General features: G+C 31.7%; 1 protein-coding gene across 1 annotated transcript; it reads right to left on the reverse strand.

Moving 5' to 3' along the window:
- Window positions 1-9,163: 9,163 nt before the first annotated feature.
- LOC139486242 (uncharacterized) lies at window positions 9,164-21,579 on the reverse strand. Its single transcript, XM_071271023.1, has 5 exons — window positions 21,447-21,579; window positions 17,917-18,084; window positions 16,957-17,075; window positions 13,389-13,610; window positions 9,164-11,463 (listed from the first exon to the last, which is right to left on the reverse strand). Exons 2-5 carry the CDS (start codon window positions 18,080-18,082, stop codon window positions 10,156-10,158), a joined length of 1,815 nt encoding a protein of 604 aa, XP_071127124.1. The 5' UTR covers window positions 18,083-18,084; window positions 21,447-21,579; the 3' UTR covers window positions 9,164-10,155.
- Between the last annotated feature and the right edge of the window lie 1,336 nt (window positions 21,580-22,915).

Below are 22,915 nucleotides of genomic sequence, written 5' to 3' on the forward strand. Positions count from 1 at the left end.
GATAGGCACGTACATACAGAATGTGGCGGGGTTAAACATGTTAACGGGATCCCAACCCTCCCCTAACCTGGGAAGTAATGTAACGGCAATCAAGTATGTTTTAACACAGTAACTTTTTATTCATACTAACTTCCAAGTTTAACAGATATTTATCCTTTCAAAGCATGGTCCAGCAAGCCATTTGATTACTTCTCTCTTTGGCTCTCATGGATAATGTTCTCTTTCGAAAGCATATAACAGTTCTGTATCTGTTATGTTTTCTTCAAATTCATTACCCCTGTAACTGTATGATATTTTAGGTGAAAGCTTATGCATTTTACTTTCGAAACTTGGGTGATATATCATGGTTGTTAACACATCAATGGAAGAAAACATTTTCTCTAATTTTATTGAAATTTATCCCTTTCCTAACCCATTGTATAAAAAAAATTTAATCAACGCGTGGTTGTCGGAGATCATTGATTGCTATCAAGGGTCATAACCTTTTAAGCTAACTGGATGATTCAAATATGCTTAGACTCGGACTTCAAAATGGATAATTTAACTATCTCGATTGGATAAATCCGATAATCCACTGGTATTAATGTAAGAATATATATGTATACGTTCACAGAATAAATTAAAAAAAAAAAACTGTTTAGAGAAAAGTTTAATCGTCGCATGTTACATGTGTTAAGTTTCTATTCAATCTCAGAGTAGATGCGTAATTTTGAACTATGATATATATTCTATGTTTTTAATATTACATTATAAAATGTGTTTTATGTTTTATTCTAGAAAGACAGACAAATTATAGTTTGTTTTTAATTCCAAGTCATTGTACACTTTTGTGTTGATGAAGGCTGTCTAATTAAGATCATTAGGGAAATTAATATGAAAAAACATTGTTTTATAAAAATACTTGCATGTATATTGCTGAAAAAGAAGGACATTATTAGTCGAAAATGAAAACAGAGAAAAAGTTTGGGCTAAAAAAAGGTAAACAGACTACATAGACTAACACACAAACATAAGTAAAAAAAAATGAATATAGAAGAGGGGCGAAAGATACAAGAGGGACATGGTTTTTGTTTTAGTATAAACTAAGCATCAAAAGGGGCGAAAGATACCAGAGGGACAGTAACACTCACAGATCGAAAACAACCCGACAACGCCATGACTAAAAAAAGACAAACAGACAAATAACAGAATACCATACAAATGATGCACAACATAGAAAACTAAAGACTGAGCAACAATAATCCCATCACAAATTGAGGTGATCGAATCAACAAAATATGTCGATAATTATGATGCTATAGATTATTAGTTAATAATATTACATTAAAAAAAGCAGTTTTTTATTGAAGTGAAAATTTCAAAAGCTATTTCGGTGTTAGTGTGCATGTGTGTGTAATGTTATGTATTTAACCAGTGTCTTAATTAACAAGATTATGGGGAAAAAAATATGACAAACTTTGTTTTATTTAAAAGTTTATTGCATTGTATAATACATATTATTCTTTATATCATGTATACAATCATATTAACCACTAACTCACCGTATAAACATGCATTGGATCGTCAAAAAGATGAAATCACAAAAAAACTGAACTCCGAGAAAAAATCAATCGGAAAGGCCCTAATCACATGGCAAACTCAAATGACAAACCACATCAAACGAATGAACAACAATTGTCATAATCCTGACTTGGTAGAAAATTATCAATTGCACCTGGTTTTATAGTGCTTAACCTCTCACTTGTACGACAGTCTCATCCAATTCTGATATATTCACAACGATGCGTGAACTAAAGTCATACTAAATAAAATAGCAAGTAAGTCAAAATATTGGTACATCAGTCATCACTGTGTTACAATCTTTAAACAAACAACTTTTCAAAAAAGCGCAAACGCATCTATCAAATTAAAAACGCATTGACAGCTTCACGTGTCTGACGTCAGCAAAAATTTATATGTCACATAGTTTAGAAATACCAAAAAAACACGCATTCTTTCATAAATATGTTTTGTTTTCATTAATTTGCAACTTTTAAAGGTATAGTTAGTTTACATACGTCTTATATCTAATGAACGAGTAGACTTCGTGAAAAACACAAAGATCTGTCGACATGAACGTTACGCAATGTACTATTTATAAAAAATACAAAGTTGTGTGACTTTGTTTATTGCATTCCTTAACATTATGTAACTTTGGAAAAGTACAACATATACGGTCATTTTGAGTGTAAGGAATTATTTAGAAAAAACATATTTGATATCCCTTTATATAATTATAGAATTATATTCAATAATCCACAGTTCTGGAACAATGGATATTCAATAACTGTCTTACATAAGGATTTGACACGATTCTAAAACAAAATTCAAATCCTATTCCAAAGGTCTTGCAATTCACAAAATTAAAACAAAAAGACCTTATTTTTGCAAACAAAAATAGGATGGCGACACCTTGTCATGTTTGAAGTAAAAGCAGGACAATATTTTGTAACCAAGAGTCCTAGATTTTTGTAAAAAAATGCTTGAACTTTAATTACATAGCAGCTACATGGATTTCCCATGTTACTTAAACAAGGCCAAAGAAATTAAAGGTTGATCAACACAAATCGTACCAAATATGAGGTAAACAAAGCGGGTAGAACAGAAGAAAAAGAGAGCAAATACTACTCCATTATCACTGTGTGAATAAAGGCAACAGTAGTATACCGACAAATATTTTCCGAAGCATATACAGCCCTTGGATGGTGTAAACTTCCCAAAAAAACGTGTATGGTGTAATGGTGTATGGTGTATGGTGCAATGGTGTATGGTGTATGGTGCTATGGTGTATGGTGTAAGAGGGATGGTGTAATGGTGTATGATGAATGGTGTGATCGTGTAACGTGCGATCGTGTATGGTGTGAATGAATGGTGTACGACATTTGATTGGTTGAAACCGAAGTTCGTTTTATTTTAATTTTTCGGATTGTAAACATAAACAAAGATGGCGATAGAGCGCGTAAGACGATTATCTATACAAGTAAGACATTTAATTTTGCAATACGCAGCAGCACTTTTGTCAACAGTAAGAATTCAACGTGTTTTGGAAAAAACTCATAACATTAAGACATCTAGACAAGCAATACGGAAGTTTCTAGATAGATTCAAGCGGTCAGGATCAGTTACAGACCTTCCAAAGCGTCGCCGGAATGGAAATATAACTAATTTCCATAGACAGATGATGAATTTGTGGTTGTCCAAAAATTGTGAACTAACATCAAGAGCGTTGAGGGACAAAATAATGGCTGTGTTTGGTCTAAAACTGTCATCTAGTTGTGTCAGCAAAATTAGAAGAAAGCTTGGTTGGACAACACAGAGAGTGAAGTATTGCCAACTAATCAGTCATCAGAATAAATTGAAAAGGCTCCAGTGGTGTCTTGCTGCACTCGAACGAAAAGATACATTTGAAGATGTTATATTCACGGACGAATCTACAATTGAGATGAGCTCCAATGGCAAATTATTCTTCTACCTGCCATCATCAAACCTACAACGCATTCCAGCAAAAAGACAGAAGCCAAAACATGCTTACAAGGTATTTAATATAAATATATATTCAGTATTTACCTAAATTTTAAGCAGATTTCTTATATTTAGTTTATACAAAGTATTTGAGCTACTTATGTAACATACAGGGGCGGGTTCTAAATCCACGATAAAGAGGGTTCCAACTATATGTCAGCATTTAAATGCATTGATCGTCAAGAAAAGAGGGGGTTTCCACCCCTGGAAACTCCCCCCCCCCTAGATTCGACACTGAATATAAATAGAGTTATTTCTTAAAATAGGTTATAACATATCAGTTTAGCATGTTTAGTAAATACTGTCATTTTGGTCCTTGTGGACAGTTGTCTCATAGGCAATTCATACCTGATCTTTTTTAAGTATACATAATAATACAGACAGACAAAGAAATGAATTTATTTTACCCTGATATCCTAAAACCTGTCAGAATATACCGTTATAAGTGTTTTATTTAGAACATGATAAGGGCATTCATCATTTTTACATCATGTACAATTGTATGTGTAGTATATTTTTACAAGGGCATATTTTTTTAAAAGAAAAAAGGGCATGGGATCATGCCATGCTAAATTGCTTTAGATAAAACACAGTACATTTTCTCTTACGCTGGGGTATATATATGTATACATTAAAAAATGAGTCCATTCTTTGACAAGAAGACAGATCTACATGTGTACATGGTATCTAAACAATCCGGTTCAAACAAATTAAGATTCTGTTAAAAAGTAAAACAGAACCCTAGGTCATGTACAGTACATTTGTAGGTAGGCAGTTGCAATGTTCAAGGACAAGTGTTTGAAAATCAAATAAATTCATTAATTAGAGACATGTGCCTGTGTGTACTGTTACAATGTATCATGGTTATCATGATCACGGTTTTGGTTAAATAAAATAAACCCTAAAAACACCTGAACATTACTTAATAACACTATTTATATTGGCACCATTGATATTCATTTGGTTGAACATGTTTAATCTTTTTCGTTGGCTAGTACTAAATGTATTCTGTTTTATGAACATTCAAAGCCTTATCTAACCAGTGCCTTTATGCATGTACATGTATAAATATAAATACATTGACATCCATGTACATGAGTAGTTTAGGAGACTATTGACATGATAATGCTAGAAGAATGTATGGGAAATATTAAATAATAAAAATCCTCCAGTCTTCATGGTATTTGAATTGGCATGCTTAAATTAAAATGAAATGTAATATTTTCAGGTACATATTTGGGCAGGCATTTCATACAGAGGCCGAACTGATTGCTGTGTGTTCACTGGAATAATGGATTCCATAACATATCAACAGATTTTGGAGCGTAATTTTCTACCATTTGTTGCCAGAAAATTTCCAGATGGCTATAGGCTATACCAAGTGAGTGAAAACAATCAACATTTTAAACTTTATTGAATGATTAATTGAATGCTAGCAAATCTACATGTGCATGATGTACCAATTTCCACAAGTATTGTGATTTATAAATATATTTTATTATAAGTTAGATGTGGTCATGGTGGTATGAGTGCTAATGAGACAACTTTCCATCCAAATCACAATGAAGTTTATGTTTAAAAACAATTTTGTATATAAATAACTTAGGCTCTGTGTTGAAGATTATATTTTGACATATTAGTTAACATTAAACAGCAAGCAATAAAGGGCCAAAAATGACCATTGTAACACAATTTCAAACAGAAAACTAACGGTCTTATATATTTACAAATTAAAGAAATCCATGTATCTGTCAAAACTAGTCTACCACTAAAAAATGGTTCATGACTCATAACATGTATAACAGGTGCATATATAGTATATGCAGTGGATTTTTTATTACCATAATAACCAACAGCATTTACACATGTTACTTGTTTAGAAGTTTCTATGCATTTTTATAAATTGCATGTACACTTAGAATTTGCTTTTATTTTTATATCCACATGATCATGATGATCAACAAAATCATGTATAAAAAATGATCACTGCCTTGTCTGCTATACATGTTAAGTTTTTATATGCCTGGTTTAAGGGAATGATTTATCTATTGTAAAAAACATGTAATAGGAATGCTATCTGTATAACCTCATATACACAACTTGCATACATGTACATGCAAACATATCTGGATATATGTTGATAAGAAATAATTAGCAGTTAGCACCTACATGTATACATGTATGAATGCCAAAATCTCCAAAAATTTGAGCTGTTTTGCTCACATGTGCATATGATACATACACTGACAAACATAATTATTATATGTTTTATCACATGACACATCATCTAAAGACTGTTGGTCAACTGTTGCTTTGTGTTGCATAGCATGGTCAGCACAGTTTCACCATATTGTCACGCATGACTTGCAAAGTACTCTTTTATGTTGTAAAATCAGTCATATTAAAGTAATGGTATTTATGGAAAATTCTTTCTTATTTTTTTCAGGATAATGACAGCAAACATAAGAGTAAGTCAACAAAAGCATGGATGACTGAGAAGAATATGATAAACAACGTGATGGAATGTCCAGCATCCTCGCCTGATATAAATGTAATTGAAAATGTGTGGGCGTCCATGAAATACTACCTAGAAAGCACAGTAAAGCCAAAACTAAAAGATGAGCTAGTAAATGGTATAAAACAATTCTGGGAAAATTTGTCAGCTGAACAGTGTGCCCGTTATATAGACCATATCCATCGCGTTTTGCCAGTTGTAGTACTTAATGATGGTGGTCCATCAGGATTTTAATGTCATTTGAACTTTTAATGATGGTTTCATCATTAAATGAAATGTTAGAAGATTTCAAATGTTTCTTTGTGTACATGCATATATATGTTTACATTTAATTACATCATGAACATAGTGAAAAGGATTAAGGAGACTTGTACTTTTTTGCATTGCAAATACTGTAAGTTTATGAACATGAAGAATATTATTACAAAAATAATACAATTTTCTGAAAATTACAGTCAGTCAGGGGTACTACTTATACACATATAAGTAAATTTGTAGGATACTTATACAAGTGAATTTTATTTACTTGTATAGGTAAAAAAAATAAATGGCTTAGTTATGTCCCTTAGGCATTCAGAATTTTTGACTTGTATAAGTAAAAAAATCATCCTTTCTTCTTTTCTTGAATTCTTTTAAAGATTTCTTTGCTCTAATAGAATTTTAAATTGTGTTCCCTTTACAGATGTCTTTAATAATCATTCAAGTGTAATTTCATGGACAATGAAAGTCCCATTTGTTTGTTATCTTCTTAACACTGCTCATTTACAAGCCCCAAAGGAGCAATTTTTGAAGGCCTTACGCAAATATACAAGATCTTTGCTCAATCAGTTTCTTTGATGAATTAATGAGATGAAACATTAAACTTTAATGAACAAATTTGAGCAAACCTGGGAAAAATTTTTAAAGGCATGATTTTATATCTCAAAACTTGAGGATTTTTGTTGGATTGTAAGAAAAATTTACTTATACAAGTAAATTTTTCAGAACATTAAGGGGAGATTATTCAAACATAATTTATTTACTTATCTGTGTATATTTTTTTTCACTTCTTTAAGTAAATAAAATACTCTTGTACAAGTAGTACCCCTGACTGACAGTGCTCATCCATGACAAGAAGTCACATTAGTACATGTACAGATGTAGTTTGTTACATTACGTACATGTATGTCTGTATGTAGTGTATGATTCATTCCATAAAGTTGAGTTATTGTGATAATTCAGTACTCTCATTTTTATCCAAGTTACCAGTAATGAAGTGATTTGTAAGAGTAAAGTTTATATCATGGTTATAGAGGGTGTTTACATTTATATTTGTATTTTAACTTTAAAGTTCAAAAATATGTGCTTTGAGATGTTTGACTCGTGTACATGGAAAAATAATAATATTTTATTAGTTACTGTATTGTGTGTACAAATGTTTTTTTCTTCTAATCTGTTTTGTATTGCCATGAAGGCTTTGTAGCCAAGGACACAGCCACACAATTAACTTCTTCCATATTACAAGCATTGTGAGACAAATTAAGAGCCCAGTCATTATCATGTCATATAAGAAGTATGAGAAGCCAACCCAAAATATCACTGCTATTGAATGTGTAATTGTTATGCTCAGTGTGATTGTTATTTATTACTAGTTATGTTGTTTCCTTCTTTGAATTTTTTCAATACATGTACATTTGTTGACATTCACATATACATGTATATTGTTAGATTATGTATATAAAAAAATTTGAAAAACATGCAGCAAATAGTTTCTTTAATTGTCCTGTACGCTCATTGATCCATATTTACAAGTCATTGGTATTTGATAGAGGATAGACATACATGTATAATGGAAATTCAACCATTCAAAATAATTTACATTTAAAGGTTTGTCCTTTCTGATTTTTGGAAAAATGGATGTGGTATGATTGTAAATGACACAAATGTCAACCAGAGACCAAATGAGAAAGCAAGTTAGGATTACTATATATTGTGGTCAAATTAAATTACCAGAAATCAAACAAATTGAGACAAGTTAGACCTATCTCAAATGAGTTTTAAATGTTTGCAACACCACTAGTGTACAACCTACAAATTTAAAGGAAGTTTGATTCCTGCATAAATGTGTAGCCTCTCTGTGTAGTGCGAGTTAACTCACAGATTGCTTTCTTGGCAATGGTCAAGTCCCTACCTCAGATATTTTAAACAATAGGTCTTCATTTTTGGTGTTCGGAATGATTGTAAGGTGAATCTGTCCAAATGACAGGTGCCATCTGACCTTGACCCTCATTTTTATGGCTCATTGGTTAACATTCAATTTGTTTATGTGGTCTGTTTTTCTTATGCTGTAAGTATAAGGTGAACAAAAAATGATGATAGGGTGTATATATTTGTCCAGCTGGTTTCATCAGACCTTGACCTCTTTTCATAATTTATTGGTCAGTGTTACATTTTTCTGGTTCAGTCTTTTTGTCAGACACTAAAGGATAGGGATAGTAATTGTATGGTTTGTGTCTGTAGCTGTCAGTTCATTGTGACCTAATTTCCATGGTGCATTAGTATAAGTAAAATACCCATTTAAAAAAGGGGGACTTTGCTATACCAATATTAAGAGTGTCTGCTATGCCACTGAGGTGTCAGATCATGTTCAACATGAAACATGCACAAAAGCTACAAAAAATCATGGCTTGAAATAGAACTTAATGGCAGGGAATTCAACCTTACCATAATTAAAAAAAAAAATATGAAGTATGAATGCCAATGAGACAACTCTCCAAAAGAGACCAAAGTACACAGAAATTAATTTCTATATGTCACTGAACCTCCTTCAACAATGAGCAAAGCTAATACCACATAAAGGCCCCAAAATGACAACGTAAAATATTCAAACAAGAAAACAAACAAACCAATTCAAAACAAATATGTATCACATAACCAACTAACAACCACAGAAGTACAGGCTTATTTTGGACAGGCACATACATAAAAAATGTGTCAGGGTCAAGGGTCAAACATGTTTTGTATTCGGCCCAAAATTAGGGAAGGGCAGCAGAACTTTGTATATTTATTCTCATATCTGTGAAAAGTAAATTATAAAAAAAGATGGGTTACTAGTTTTCAAATATTTTAATAAAGACTGATGCATAAAATTGAGAATGGAAATTGGCAATAGTTCAAAGCGACAACATCACCATAGAACATGCAGACAACAGTTCTTTATAACAGATTTATATTTCATAGCAAATTATTTGTAATAAGTTACTTATTGCATTCAAACATCAAACAATTCAGAAATTATTGCAGGGTATTTATTTTTCAAAAAATGTGACAGTTGTAAGCACAATCATTTAAACTTGCATTTTCAAATATTGTGTATGAATTAAACAGGATTTTTCACAATATCTTAAAATTAAAATTGATTCAAGTGTAAATTGAGAAAATCTCAATAATTAATAAATGCAATAGTTTCTGAATTTACAGTAAATAAACATTTAAAAAATATACTTTCTTCAAGTTTACGCACACACACCCAAATAATTTACACTTGTACCAAGCATGCATATATCATGTATATATATACATCTAAATAATTTAATCTAAATAATTTATACACTCATCCAAAGAATTTATACACTCATCCAAATAATCTATGCACACATTCAAATAATTTATACACACATTCAAATAATTTATAATTCCTTCAAGTTATATACACATCCAAATACTATGATAAAGAACAAGATCATTTCTTTTTTGTTAATAGAGAGGTTAAAGAAAAAGAACTCTGTTTTTGCATATACATCATTTAAAACATGAATGTTTAAACATTTAAAAAAATAAGTTGTCATGTTTTCATTGAACAAAAAAATTTCTGTTGTCCACCCATTACATTTAAATTAAAATCAGAATATGTTATATCCTAGCTATTTACTGGAAAAACCGGTTGAAAAATTCAAAATCTATATACAGCGTTTGACCTAGACACCTTGCTATAATTGATAAAAAATGTTTTATTCCAGTTTAAAAGTCAATATAATATGATATGCATTCAAATTTATTGTAACTTGTACACTTCCTTGGTCAATTAATTATTTGTTGTGTTAAGCTGCTGACTTTGTTGTTTTTCTTCCCATGTTCCTTATACCGGTGTTGATGGCTATCATTCCTTGTGTCAGATTTTCTGGATTGGGCCCATAACAGTCAATTATGGCATGCTCAATAGCATGTTTTCTTCTTGGTGACAAAGCTGGCTTTCCCTTTTTGCCACTGTAATTTTTCCCATTTAACTGGTCAGCTGTGTATAGCTTCTTGGCTAGCCTCCAAGCGAAATTACCAGCACTACAACTGTCTGCTTGAACTTCCCACATGGCAGTCATCCCTACTCTTAATTCTGTATGTTGGTTGCTGGTCATTGTTAACAAGTCAGATGCGGATGATAATTCAAGAATGTTGCCTGTAAAACACGGTTTCAATGTTTTGTGAGCTGACTGGGATGTGGGTATGGTAGAGGTTAAGTTGTTAACTGATGGCTGGTCATCTGGTATATCTGGTGTATCTATATTGAAAGCTAGTTCATCAAGAACTGTTGGTGGTTGTTGATCATTTACAGGTGGACATGGTGGATAAAACTGTGTTATGGTAGGCTGGTTTTGCTCTTCAGCTTCTGATGGTTGAATAATGACAATGTCATCTGGATTTGCCTCTTGTAATAATGCAGATACAAAATCAAATGAAGGTCTTGGTTCTGGATTCTTTTGCAATAGGCTAATGATCTTGTCCAATTTTTGCTGTGTTTTATCTGGTGTAGCAATGTTGTTCATGTTGTTGTCTTGTGTTGTTGTAGTAAGTAAAATGTCTAGAGAGTCATCAATACTGGCAATTGGGATGGCTTGTGTTGTAGTTGTTGTTATATCATCATGATCATATAAAATTTCTATCAAACCGGTATCTTTATTTGTTGCATTGGTGTCGTCTTGGTGTTGTTTTGTTGCTTTCTCATTGACTATGGTTATTTGTGGAGACATTGGATACAGTTGTCTATTGCCTTTGGTGGATACTTCTTTGGGGCTAGTCAGAGTTTTGTCTAAATCCTCTGTTTGTTGAGATGATGATATTAATTCTGGAAGTGAAGTTTGAGTTATAATGGTTCCTGTTGAAGATGTTTTACCTAGCTGCCATTGGTGAAATGCTGCAGCTTCTTCATCTGATGAGATGAAAACAACAGTGTCTGTCTGAACACCTATGCTTATCAAATTCTTGCTGGTGTTTGCAATTTGCAGATTAACTAAATCAGCTTCATCAGTTGACAAATCTTGAAGATATAAGGGTTTCCTTTGAGGAGCTACCCTAGCTTCTGTGTTGTCTCCGGACCCCTCATGAAGAATTGTAAGATGCCGTCCATTGGAGCCCTGAAATGGAAAGAACAGGTTAAGGGTGGTTAAAAATTTTACTTTTAAACAGGTTTGTTATCAAGAACTATACTTGCACATTTGAATGGGAAAAAAATAACTGTACCATTCATACTAAATAGTTAATGCAAACTAAGTCTCATCTCTATCTATGTGCAAATGACAAGAATAAAATAATGGTCAATTTTCCATTAAATTAACATTTTTGAAACGGATAATATATATATAAACATCAAACCACTTACATGACTTATATTTTATAACTCAAATTGTAAATAAACCAAAGTTTAAGTGTTGTTTTTTAAATCTATCAACAACTGTTCTCCTGAGAGCCCTCAGTATGACATTTTCTATATTTTTGTGTATCCAATTTTCATGAAATGTTTCATTTCAAATATTTTTGATTGGTGGTTTAGTATATGTCTGCATAAATATATATTTATGTATGCCTTTCGAAAATTATTATTTTGTCGTATTTTGTGGTTTATCTTTACCCAACAAAATCCACCAAAATATGTATCCCATGAATATTAAGGACTCCCCAATAACTCATTTAACCTCTCAATCTAGCTTTAAGTATTTATAGGAAGACGTGGTATGAGTGCCAATGAGACAACTTTCCATCCCAATAATAATTTATAAGAGTAAACCTATTAAGGGCCCCAAAATTATTTTTCCTTAAAAAAGGGACATAACTACACAAAACATAAATTTTAATCAACCCAAATTCAACCTTGCTTTGTTTTAAAGTATCAAGCATTTTGTAAAGTTTCAGAACATGTGGTTTAGGCATACAATTGCTAGAGAATGGCAACTACAGCTTTGGAAATGTTTACATTAAAAACTAGAGGCTCCAAAGAGCCTGTGTCGCTCACCTTGGTCTATGTGGATATTAAAAAAAGGACACAGATGGATTTATGTTGTGTTTTGGTGATGGGGGATGTGTTTGTATATCTTACTTTTCTAAACATTCTTGCTGCTTACAATTTTCTCTATCTATAATGAACTTGGCACAATAGATTCAGTGGAAAAATGTTACTGAAAATTTACCAATTTTACAAAAAAATGTTAAAAATTGACTAAAAAAGGCAATAACTCCCTAGGGGTCATTTGACCATTTTGGTCATTTTGACTTATTTTCAGGTCTTACTTTGCTGTACATTATTGCTGATAACAGTTTATCTCTATCTATAGTATTATATTCAACATAATAACCAAAAACAGCAAAGTTTCCTTAAAATTACCAATTATGGGGCAGTAACCTAACAACGGGTTGTCTGATTCATCTTGAATTAAAATTCAGGGCAAATAGATTTCGACCTGATAAACAATTTAAACCCGTATCAGATTTCCTCTAAATGCTTAAGGTTTTTGAGTTATAAGCCAAAAACTGTATTTTACCCCTAAGTTCTATTTATAGCCGTGGCGACCATCTTGGTTGGTATGCCCGGTCACCGAACACAATTTTTAAACAAAAACCCCAATGATGATTGTGGCCAACTTTGGTTTTATTTGTCCCAGGAGTTTCAGAGGAAAAGATTTTTCTAAAAAATTACTAAGATTTTTAAAAAATCGTAAAAAATTGACTATAAAGGGCAATAACTCCTTAGGGGATGATTGTGGCTAAGTTTGGTTAAATTTGGCCAAGTAGTTTCAGAGGAGAAGATTTTTTCTAAAAGTTTTGGGCCAGGGGAGCTAAAAAGGGGCATAACTCAAGCATGGTAAAAGTGACAGCACCCTAACATAATCTTGATTATTTTTTCAGTGTCAAGCAATTGTGTAGGAGTTTCATAGCATGAAGTTTAGCTCGAAGCAAACAATTGAAAGAAAATTGAACCTACAGATTTGGAAATGAAACAAGTGACCCTCCCAAACTATTGGCAAGGACACTACAATATGATATAGGAGTTCTTATCAAAACTTACCTCTGATGCATATGGAAATCTGTTACTGTTACTATCAGAAGATGAGGTTTGCATTGACTTCTTTGGTTTTCTTGGTTTCACTGAAGCTCTGTTGTTTGCTTGCTTTCTTGTGGTCAATGGTTGTTTTGAAGATTTTTTCTTGGCGTTCAGTTGCTGACTAGCAGAGAGTGGTCTTCTTGAAGATGTTGTAACTTTACGTTTTTTGGGCGAACTATGCAAATTCTGAAAAGAAAATCTGATACTTAATTTCCTATACTTTATGATATTGGTCTACCTATAATTATTTTTCTTAATCATGATTATTATAATAACCAACGATACAAGAAATAGTATGTATAACATGTTGGTGCCCAAACTTACATTGAAGCATGAAAACACTTTTTTATTTGCAGAATAAATCTGCTCATATTCATGTTATAACTTGTAAGGCTCCCTCGGAAATCAGTGTCTAGCCTACATTTGTTGTAAATCCCAGGCTCAACAAAAATGAGGAAAAAAACAATAAAAATATTCCTCTTGATACTATCTTATGATTGAAAGAAGCTTCTGTCCAAGTTTAGTAAAATCTAGGATAGTTAATGAATCTAATAAATGTTTTGAAAACTTTAACTGCAGACTGTATGTAATGTTAACTGAAAGAAAATCAGTCCATTTAAAAGTAAAATACTGAAAAAATGGAGTTATCTTTTTACAAAATTTACTTCTGGATACTATCTCATGATCATAAACAAGCTTCTGTCCAAGTTTGGTTCAAACTAAGGATAGTTTAAGAAAGTTATTAAAATTCTAAAAACTTTTAACCACAGAGTGAATGTAATGTTTCCCTGCAGAAAAAAAACTAAGTCCATTTATATAAAAGTATAATATGGAAAAAATGGAATTTTATTTTTACAAAATTCACTTCTGGATAATCATGATAATATCTTATGATCATAAACAAGTATTTGTGGACACCTACGACGACAGAATGTAGGATCGCCAAGTCTCCCTTTTTCCACTAAAGTTGAAGACTCGAAAAAACTGGCCTTATGAATATACATGCCTAGAATGACACATCGGAACTAGAATCTACATGTTGAAGTATACATGTACAAGCTTGTAAAAACAATAAGAGGCTCTCAAGAGCCTGAATCGCTCACCTTAATTTTTTTGGTTAAATCTCTCATCAATGATTATTTTGGCTTTTCAATTTATTTAAATGTTCTTTGAATCGTCCTATTTTCTTCAAAAGCAAAAAAAAATAATCATTTTCTCCTATGTTCTATTTTAGCCATGGGAGCTATGTTTCTGACATACAAGGAAATGAAGTATAAAATTTATACTAACAGGGACTAAACTTAAAGGGGGCCCAGTCGCCCATGGCTCCTAGATTTTGAGCTGGGCCCCTAAACTTTCAGTTAAATTTTAGTTGAACATATACAAACTAATTATGAAATATCTGGTCTGGGCTCCTAGCTTGAAATTCCCAAGTTTAGTCCCTGTACTAGATACTTTGAAACTCATTTAGCCTAAGTTTGGCTGAAATTGATACAGCAGTTACAAAGGAGAAGATTTTTTAAAGTAAGTCAACATGATGAACAAATTGTGAAAAAAGTCTTTGAAGGGCAATAACTCCTTAAGGGATCAATTGACAATTTTGGTCAAATTGACTTATTTGTAGATCTTACTTTGCTTAACATTTTTGCTATTAACAGTTTATCTGTATCTATGATAATATTCAAGATAATAACCAAAAACTGCAAAATTTCTTTAAAATCTATCAATTCAGAGGCATTATGTACGTGAAGAACCAGTTACCCAATTTGGCTGAAAATTTCAGGACAGGTAGACCTTGACCTAATAAATACTTTAACTTCTTGTCTTATTTGCTCTAAATTCTGGAGTTTTTGAGATATAAGCCAAAAACTGCATTTGACCCCTATGTTCTATTTTAAGTAACGGCGGCCATGTTTTATGACCGATCAAAAATCAAAGCACACACTTCGTGCAGGATAATCTAAGGAACAATCATGCTAAGTTTCATTCAAATCTATTCAGTAGTTTCAGAGGAGAAGATGTTTGAAAAATTGTTAACGACAACAGACGACGACGACGACGGGCGCCAAGTGATGAGAAAAGCTCACATGGCCTTTTAGGCCAGGTGAGCTAAAAATAGATATTATGAAATAGGCTAGCTAGATTTTTTTGCTGTTATAAATTAGTGTTAAACAAATTGTTGTAGGTGGCAGTGTGATACCTTGTAGATACAGTTGAGATAATCTACTGATAATAATCATCATAACAAGTTTAATTTTGGACCCTTTGGACCTTAATGTAGACCAATTTGAAAACAGGACCAAAAATTAAGAATCTAAATACACAATTGTAGTCGCCCTATGTCCCCCATGGGACGAAGTGGATTAAGTCAAGTAAGTCAAATACACAATTTGATTTGGCATATCAAAAAAAAAACAATAATTCATTTTTTGATGAAGTCAAACAAAGTTTAATTTTTTACCCTTTAGGCCCTTAATTCCTAAACCGAAGGCCCCAAAACTCCCAAAATCAATCCCAACAGTCCTTTAGGGGTCATAAACCTTATTTTATAAATTCATAGATTTCTATTTACTTATACTAAAGTTATTGCACGAAAACCAAGAAAAATGTTTATTTGGCCCCTTCTGGCCCATAATTTCTCAACTATTGGGACCAAACATAAACTAGATTTCTATTTACTTATACTAAAGTTATAGTGCAAAAACTAAATGTCTTCGCACCAGGACAAGGCCGCCAACATCATACTGATATACGACCAAAATATTGTCAATTTTTGTGGTCGTATAAAAACCTGAACAAATGCTTTAAATGATTACAGTCAAGTTTGGTTAAACCATTTAATTTTTGACAATTTAAAAAGATTCAGGGAAAAAAATATTTTTGGAAATTTAACAAAATTGATAACAAAAATATTTTATGCCTAACTCTAAAAGGGGTCATTTGAAATTTTGATTATGTGACTCATTTTAATATCGTACTTCACTTAATATTTGTTTGCAAAGTTAACCTTTTCCCATAATGACCCTTATTGAAATAGCAAATGTATTCAAAATGTAATGATAAATTAACGATTTGTACAGTTACCAAATAATTGGTTTGATCATCTCTACTTGCATGACTTGAAATTTCAAAGTCATATGAACATGATGAATAAATCTTGATATGAAAAACATTTAAATTTATTTGGGGAAATCAAATATTTTGGTTGTAGATCTTCCACCTAGACATTTTTGTGATTAACTCTATCTGTAATAGTATCTTTTGGTCAGGAAAGCTCTCTAAACAATCATTAATACAACTCTGAGGGGTTCGTGAGCTAACTTAAGAACTTTTTAAAGAAATTTTGAATGGGAACCAACTATGCATTGATTTGCAGGGTGAACCTTTGGAATATGTGAATTTTTCAAGCTATATAATTTTTGATGAGTGATAAATGTTGATTTTATACTTTAAAAGGTTGAGGTTGTCCATGGATGGAACTAAAATTGTAACGTTTTGTTATTTTCTATTACTGCATTTAGTAAAAACAAACCTCTTCATCTTCAGGCCAGACATCTAGGAACCCATCTTGGCCTGTCCTTCTCTCAATGGCAATGGCTCGATGAGATTTTGACCATTTGCTCTGTGAAGATTTTAAACTGATGTCATCATCTTGAAAAAAGAAAACAAAAATTAGTTTGAGATTGAATGCCTATCTAAATCAAGGAAACTTGAGATCTACAATTCAAACAGTTAAATAAAAAGTAATTAAAAGGATTCAGGTGGCAATTTTGATTGTTATTACACATTTGTACATGTTCAGCTGAGAAATCAGAAATATCTATGGCAAGAAATGAATAAAAAAAAAATTCTGAAATTTTTTAGGGTCGTCACCACCAGTTTTTAAGTTGAAGGTCAGATCATGCCTAATATTTCATGATGATCGTGATATATCACAAGCCATATCCAAGAATTTTAGGATTGTCACATTTAACATGCTTAAGGATAATGCTTTGAGTTAAATTTCAATTTTTAGATACTTTTTGTATGACAGTACAATGATGTATATATATCAGTATAAACATGATAGATATATAGTCTATCATATATAATATTTAATTTAAAAATGTGCTTTCCCAAGGGAAACAGGAAACGACCACAGTGGTCAAACCCTGAACAGTTTGAAAAAAACGGAAACAGAAGTCAAGCTGTCTGAATTTGGATTGTTATAAATTTTTGAATTATTTTAAGTTTCTTAATCTCACAAAGATTAAACATAGTCATGGTAGTCAAAGAACAAGGAACTGGTTAAATCATGAATGATTTACATTTCTTCTAAATTAAAGATTTCTTGCTGTTGGCCAATATTTAAACTTAATATTCAAACTGTAAGCCAAATACCCCTCCCCCTTTTTACCCCAATTAAAAATGCCCAATTTTAAATCTTTAAGAAAACTATTTTGACCCACCTTCCTTTGGTAATATCTCATCTTCTTGCTTTTAAATTAATTACCTGAGAGCTCTAAAACTTCCACAAGATACTTGTTCCTTGATGTTTGTAGATGGAGTCTAGAAGCTTCTTTGACCAAAGAAGTTGGTACAAGTTTCTGGGTCTGGACGATAGAAGTTTCACCATGCAAATCAAACAGAACCAAAGCATACTGTCTTGTGCTTGCCATATCTATGAAATAAGAAGAAACATACTTAAATAAAACAGTTTCTTTTTTTGATAACAAACAATTGAATACTGTGCAAAAAAAAACACCAACCAAACTGAAGTTTGCATGCTGAATATACGTAATGTATATATTTTATCGTATGGTAGGATTGGTAGCACACCTATCTTAAGAAACAACTATGTTCATGAAAGGACTGTAAGACCCTTTTTTTGAAAGGTTGGGTGGTAAATACCACCCCCAGTATTTACCAGTGGTATTTACCGGTATTTACCCCCCAGTATTTACCAGTGGTATTTACCGGTATTTACCGCCCCGAACAATCCCCAAGTTGTCAATACTGGCAAATACTGGTAGATTTAAATTTTTATGGTTGTTTTTACTATTAATTATAGTAAAAACTTAATAAAGAGTGAAAAATACTTAAACTTTAATCTTTATGCATGTGTCAGCTTATAAAATTAATGAATTTGATATGTTTTATTCATTTATAACACTTATTCCTACTGATTTAAAATTTAGTTATTATGAATTATAATATTGTATACTTAAGATATACATAAAAATTTACATATTATTTCAACATTCATAAATCAATTTCATGAATTTATTTTTTATTCAAAATGTAAGAATTTACAGGTAATTAAAATTAAATTAAAGGTAATTAAAACTTCAGGTAAATGAAGTTACATGTGTATTTTACCTATCACCTGGCATTGCTGAGGTGTGAAAATTAAATTACTGAAACAACAGTCCTGTCTATTTAACTGTGTGACAAAATCGGTGTGTGTTCCCATTTCGCCTTAGCTGTGAATTACTATGATTACAGGCAAAAAAGGTATAAAATATACTAAGGCCAGATGGGAATTGAACTAAGGCGAAATGTGAATTTAGATAAAAATACTAAATAAACAAATTAAACCTTTGCGTTTCTATAGCTATTTGAACAAAATGTAATTAGGAATTTGTTTCTCCTTAATTATTTGTTTTAATAAAAGTGACCATTTTTATGATTTCAAAAGTTGTGATCAAGAAAAATCTACAATAAAAAAATGTAGTTGGAAAGTTGAATTTGACATGAAAGTAAAAAATATCAACTAATTGCAATACAAACAAAACATAACTTTAATTGTCAGTGTGTGTATTGTTTACAGAAGCTCCCATTTTGCTTTAGTTAATTCTTGTGAACCTGAACATTTTTACTAAGGCAGACTGGGATTAATGTATATAAATTTTGACAGCTATTAAAGGCGAAATGAGAATAAGCAACAAAACCTTTTTCATGCTTGAAGATTTTGAAGCAGGGACAAAAAGATTTTACCTTTAGGGGCATACGATACAGTTTTGATCCTGTATTTACAAGTTCGTGAAAATTTGCATATAGGCTATTTTTTACCTGATTAAATCAAATATGTAATAAAAAATATACCTTCATTTGATACTTTTTGAGTAAAATGAGGTCGAAATTTTGTATATTTGCTCAAAAAATCAGTTTTGTGGCCGTAATTTCTTTTTCGAAAGAAAGACATAACTTTTTTTGTTGTAAAAGATAAACACAAATTGATTTTGTTAAATAATCGGTAATTTCAGTATTTTATAAGTATCCTAAAAAATTATGCATTTTTTATTCAGAAATAACTCATATTTCATTGTATTTATCAAATGTTCATGAATTGAGGAAAAAACGTATTTTTTTTATGCATGTTTATCAAAATTGATAAAAAATCCTCTATTTACAGTGTTATAAAATTTGGGTCACATAATCTCCCTGCAAAACATTGCAAAATGAAACAAATTGCTGTTTTGAAAAATAGGGGTCCATGAAAATGTTTTCAAATTAAATCAGTTTGAATGATAAAAATCAGTCGAAAAATGCATCTTTTCCCGATATGTCACAGTCTGACGTCGCGAAAATAACATTTTACGTTAGCAACGTCATTATCTCCCTGTAACTGTATCGTATGCCCTTAATATCCTGTACACATTAACCAATATAGATCGCTGTTTGTCTTTACATGTACAAAAGAAATAAAATTGAAAGTGTTAAAAACGATTTGAACACTTTTTATATTAACTGATTAATAGTAATTGTAATTGACCAGGTAAAGAGTGTGTTTTAAAATAATGACCACTAAAAATTTCAATTGACCAGTATTTAGCGGTATTGAGCAGTATTTCCCAGTATTTCCCGGTAATTACAGCTATTTTGCCAACCTTGCAGTGAAAGTTTTTTGCCACAAAATATTGCAGTCTTGTGAAAATGTACTCTTTCAGCTATTAATATGGGCTGTTTTTGACAATACAATGGACATATGTTGAAGACCGTCCTTTAACCTATAAAGGTTTAATTTTTAAATTGTTATTTGGATGGAGAGTTGTCTCATTGGCACTCACACCACATCTTCCTATATCTATATATCAGGTACTAGCATCATTAAGACATGCTAAATTACTGAAATCTTCACAATTTTATTATTTTAGTTTAATGATCTTTAATTTCAGACAGTTTCCATCTTAAATGAAAGTGGCAGCATTGGTGTTCAACCATAACATATATATGTATATATATATAAAGGTTGAGGATGAACAGGGATGTGGCCACTTTCACATTTGACAAAATACATGAAAAGTGACTTTTTTGCATATTTGATGGATTTTTCATAATTAAGCTTGAATTGGAGCGTTTTTAATAACTGAATCTGTTAAAATCTTTCACATAAACTAATTTTGTAAGATGAACCTAAAATTTGAGGCCAGACCTACTGCTTTGGAAAATTTGTTGTCAAGTTAAAGTTATGTTTATGCATGTTATGCCAAAAAATGGATGGACGCTGTACACTTGTATACCATAATAAAGCCTGTCAACATGTCAAAATTTTGATGGGCATATACAAAATGCAGATAAGCAAATTTATGGTATGTGTAATGTACAATTATAATGGTCAATATGGTTATATATATTCAATATAACTTCATAGGACCTTACCAACAGCCAAATTAATGTAAAAATAAGAATGTGTCCATAGTACATAGATGCCCCACTTGCACTATCATTTTCTGTGTTTAGTGGACTGTGAAATTAAGGTACATTGTCTAATTTGGCATTTAAATTAAAAAGATCATATCACAGGGACTTCAACTTCATAACTATAACCTTAACATAAAACTTATACCTGAAATATGCTCAATCATTTTCTATGGTCAGTAAACCGTGAAATTGGGGTCAAAACATTTGGTCAATGATATGTTGTATGTCTATAATTAAAAAAAAACCCAGATTTTTTGGAAACAAAAAAGGGGGAGGTCATTGATCAATGTGATTCATACATATGATTATGAATGAAGATTCGAGAAAAAAAATAATTACATATAAGTGAAGACTTGATTTGACACTTATAGGTTGACAAGTATTCTTCGGTATTGAATACATCATGTTCACCTCTACGAACAATGTTCTGACCAGCTCGTCCATGACATGAACTCGATCCCACATGATAAGGGCAAACTTAATTTTAAAACTAATGTAAAATACAATCGGACGCTTAGGTAAATCCGGAATGTTTAGTTTTTAGGGGGGTTACACTAAAGACCTGAAAGTATCACTTTATCACCACGACTTTACAACAAAACCTGTCCCCTGATTAAATCAATATAATACGTTAATATCTTTAAAAACTCTAGACTATCCCAAGACCATCCTAACAAAATATATTACTAGAACACACCCGCGAAATCGCGGGCATTCAGAGCGTAGTTAAAGTATGTAAAGTGTTGTTGGAAGAATTTAAAAAAATATTAATGACTGGAAAATTTCAGCAAAAGTATCATATCAGGAAAATGTATTCCCCCCTCCTCCTTTTTTTTCAAAATTCCCAATTTTTTGTTGTATATCAATTTCAATATGAACATACATTTGAACATTAAAGATCAGTGGTTGTCGCCGGTTTGCCAAACGGTTTATGTGTTACATATTTGTTTTTCGTTCATTTTTTGTACATCAATAAGGCTCTGAGAATTTTTTTTTATAAGGCTGCTAGTTTTCTCGATTAAATTGTTTTACATTGTCATTTCGGGGCCTTTTTATTTAAAGCTGACTATGCGGTGTAGGTTTTGCTCGTTGTTGGAGGCCGTACGGTGACCTATAGTTCAATAGTTGTTAATTATTTATTTATTAATTAGTTATGTTTGACGAAAATGATAAAATAGCCGAAAATTCAAGATTTTTTAAATCAGAGCACTAAAATTATAAGGATTTATTTTATATAACACGAAATAAATGTTTCACGTAATACTAATTTAATACTGTAACTCCCCAACAGAGACTAGTCACAGTACCTTCAAGGGAGTTTTATCGTACACATTTTTTCAAGCTATGCAAACTCGTTTGTATTCTACCGGTTCTGAATCTGAATGAACACCGACTATTCATTTGTTTCATTGATCTATTCATGGATCCGAAGTAATATAACGTCCATGATCTATTCAAGAGGGAGGAAAGGAGGGGTCCTGATCCCGAAATCCCGGACTTAAAAACACGAAATCCCGAAATCTCGGGAGTTAAAACATGAAATGCCGAAATCCCGAGATTAAAAACATGAAATGCCGAGGTCCCGAAAATAAAAAAACAGAATTCCCGGAATCCGATAGGGTAAATTCCGAAATCCAGAGCTTAAAAACACCTGACCCCGGAGTCCCGATAAAGTTCCTATACCCCTCATTCAATATAAATAAGAAAAGGTCAAGAGACAACAAAGTCCATCAAAGTCACAATGATTTTTACAATTCACAATTATTATGTTTAAGTACAGAATTTTGGTACTTTCAGGGGTATCCATT

The sequence above is a fragment of the Mytilus edulis genome, chromosome 8, assembly GCF_963676685.1.
Source record: "Mytilus edulis chromosome 8, xbMytEdul2.2, whole genome shotgun sequence".
In the NCBI taxonomy this organism is placed as follows: Eukaryota; Metazoa; Mollusca; class Bivalvia; order Mytilida; family Mytilidae; genus Mytilus; species Mytilus edulis.

Excerpts from the sequence above, each read along its gene's own strand:
- LOC139486242 (XM_071271023.1), bottom strand. The coding sequence starts at position 18,082 with ATGGCAAGCACAAGACAGTATGCTTTGGTTCTGTTTGATTTGCATGGT. Across the intron at positions 13,611-16,956 it reads TCTGGCCTGAAGATGAAGAG|AATTTGCATAGTTCGCCCAA; the intron begins GTTTGTTTTTAC and ends TTTTCTTTTCAG. Across the intron at positions 11,464-13,388 it reads GATTTCCATATGCATCAGAG|GGCTCCAATGGACGGCATCT; the intron begins GTAAGTTTTGAT and ends TTTCCATTTCAG.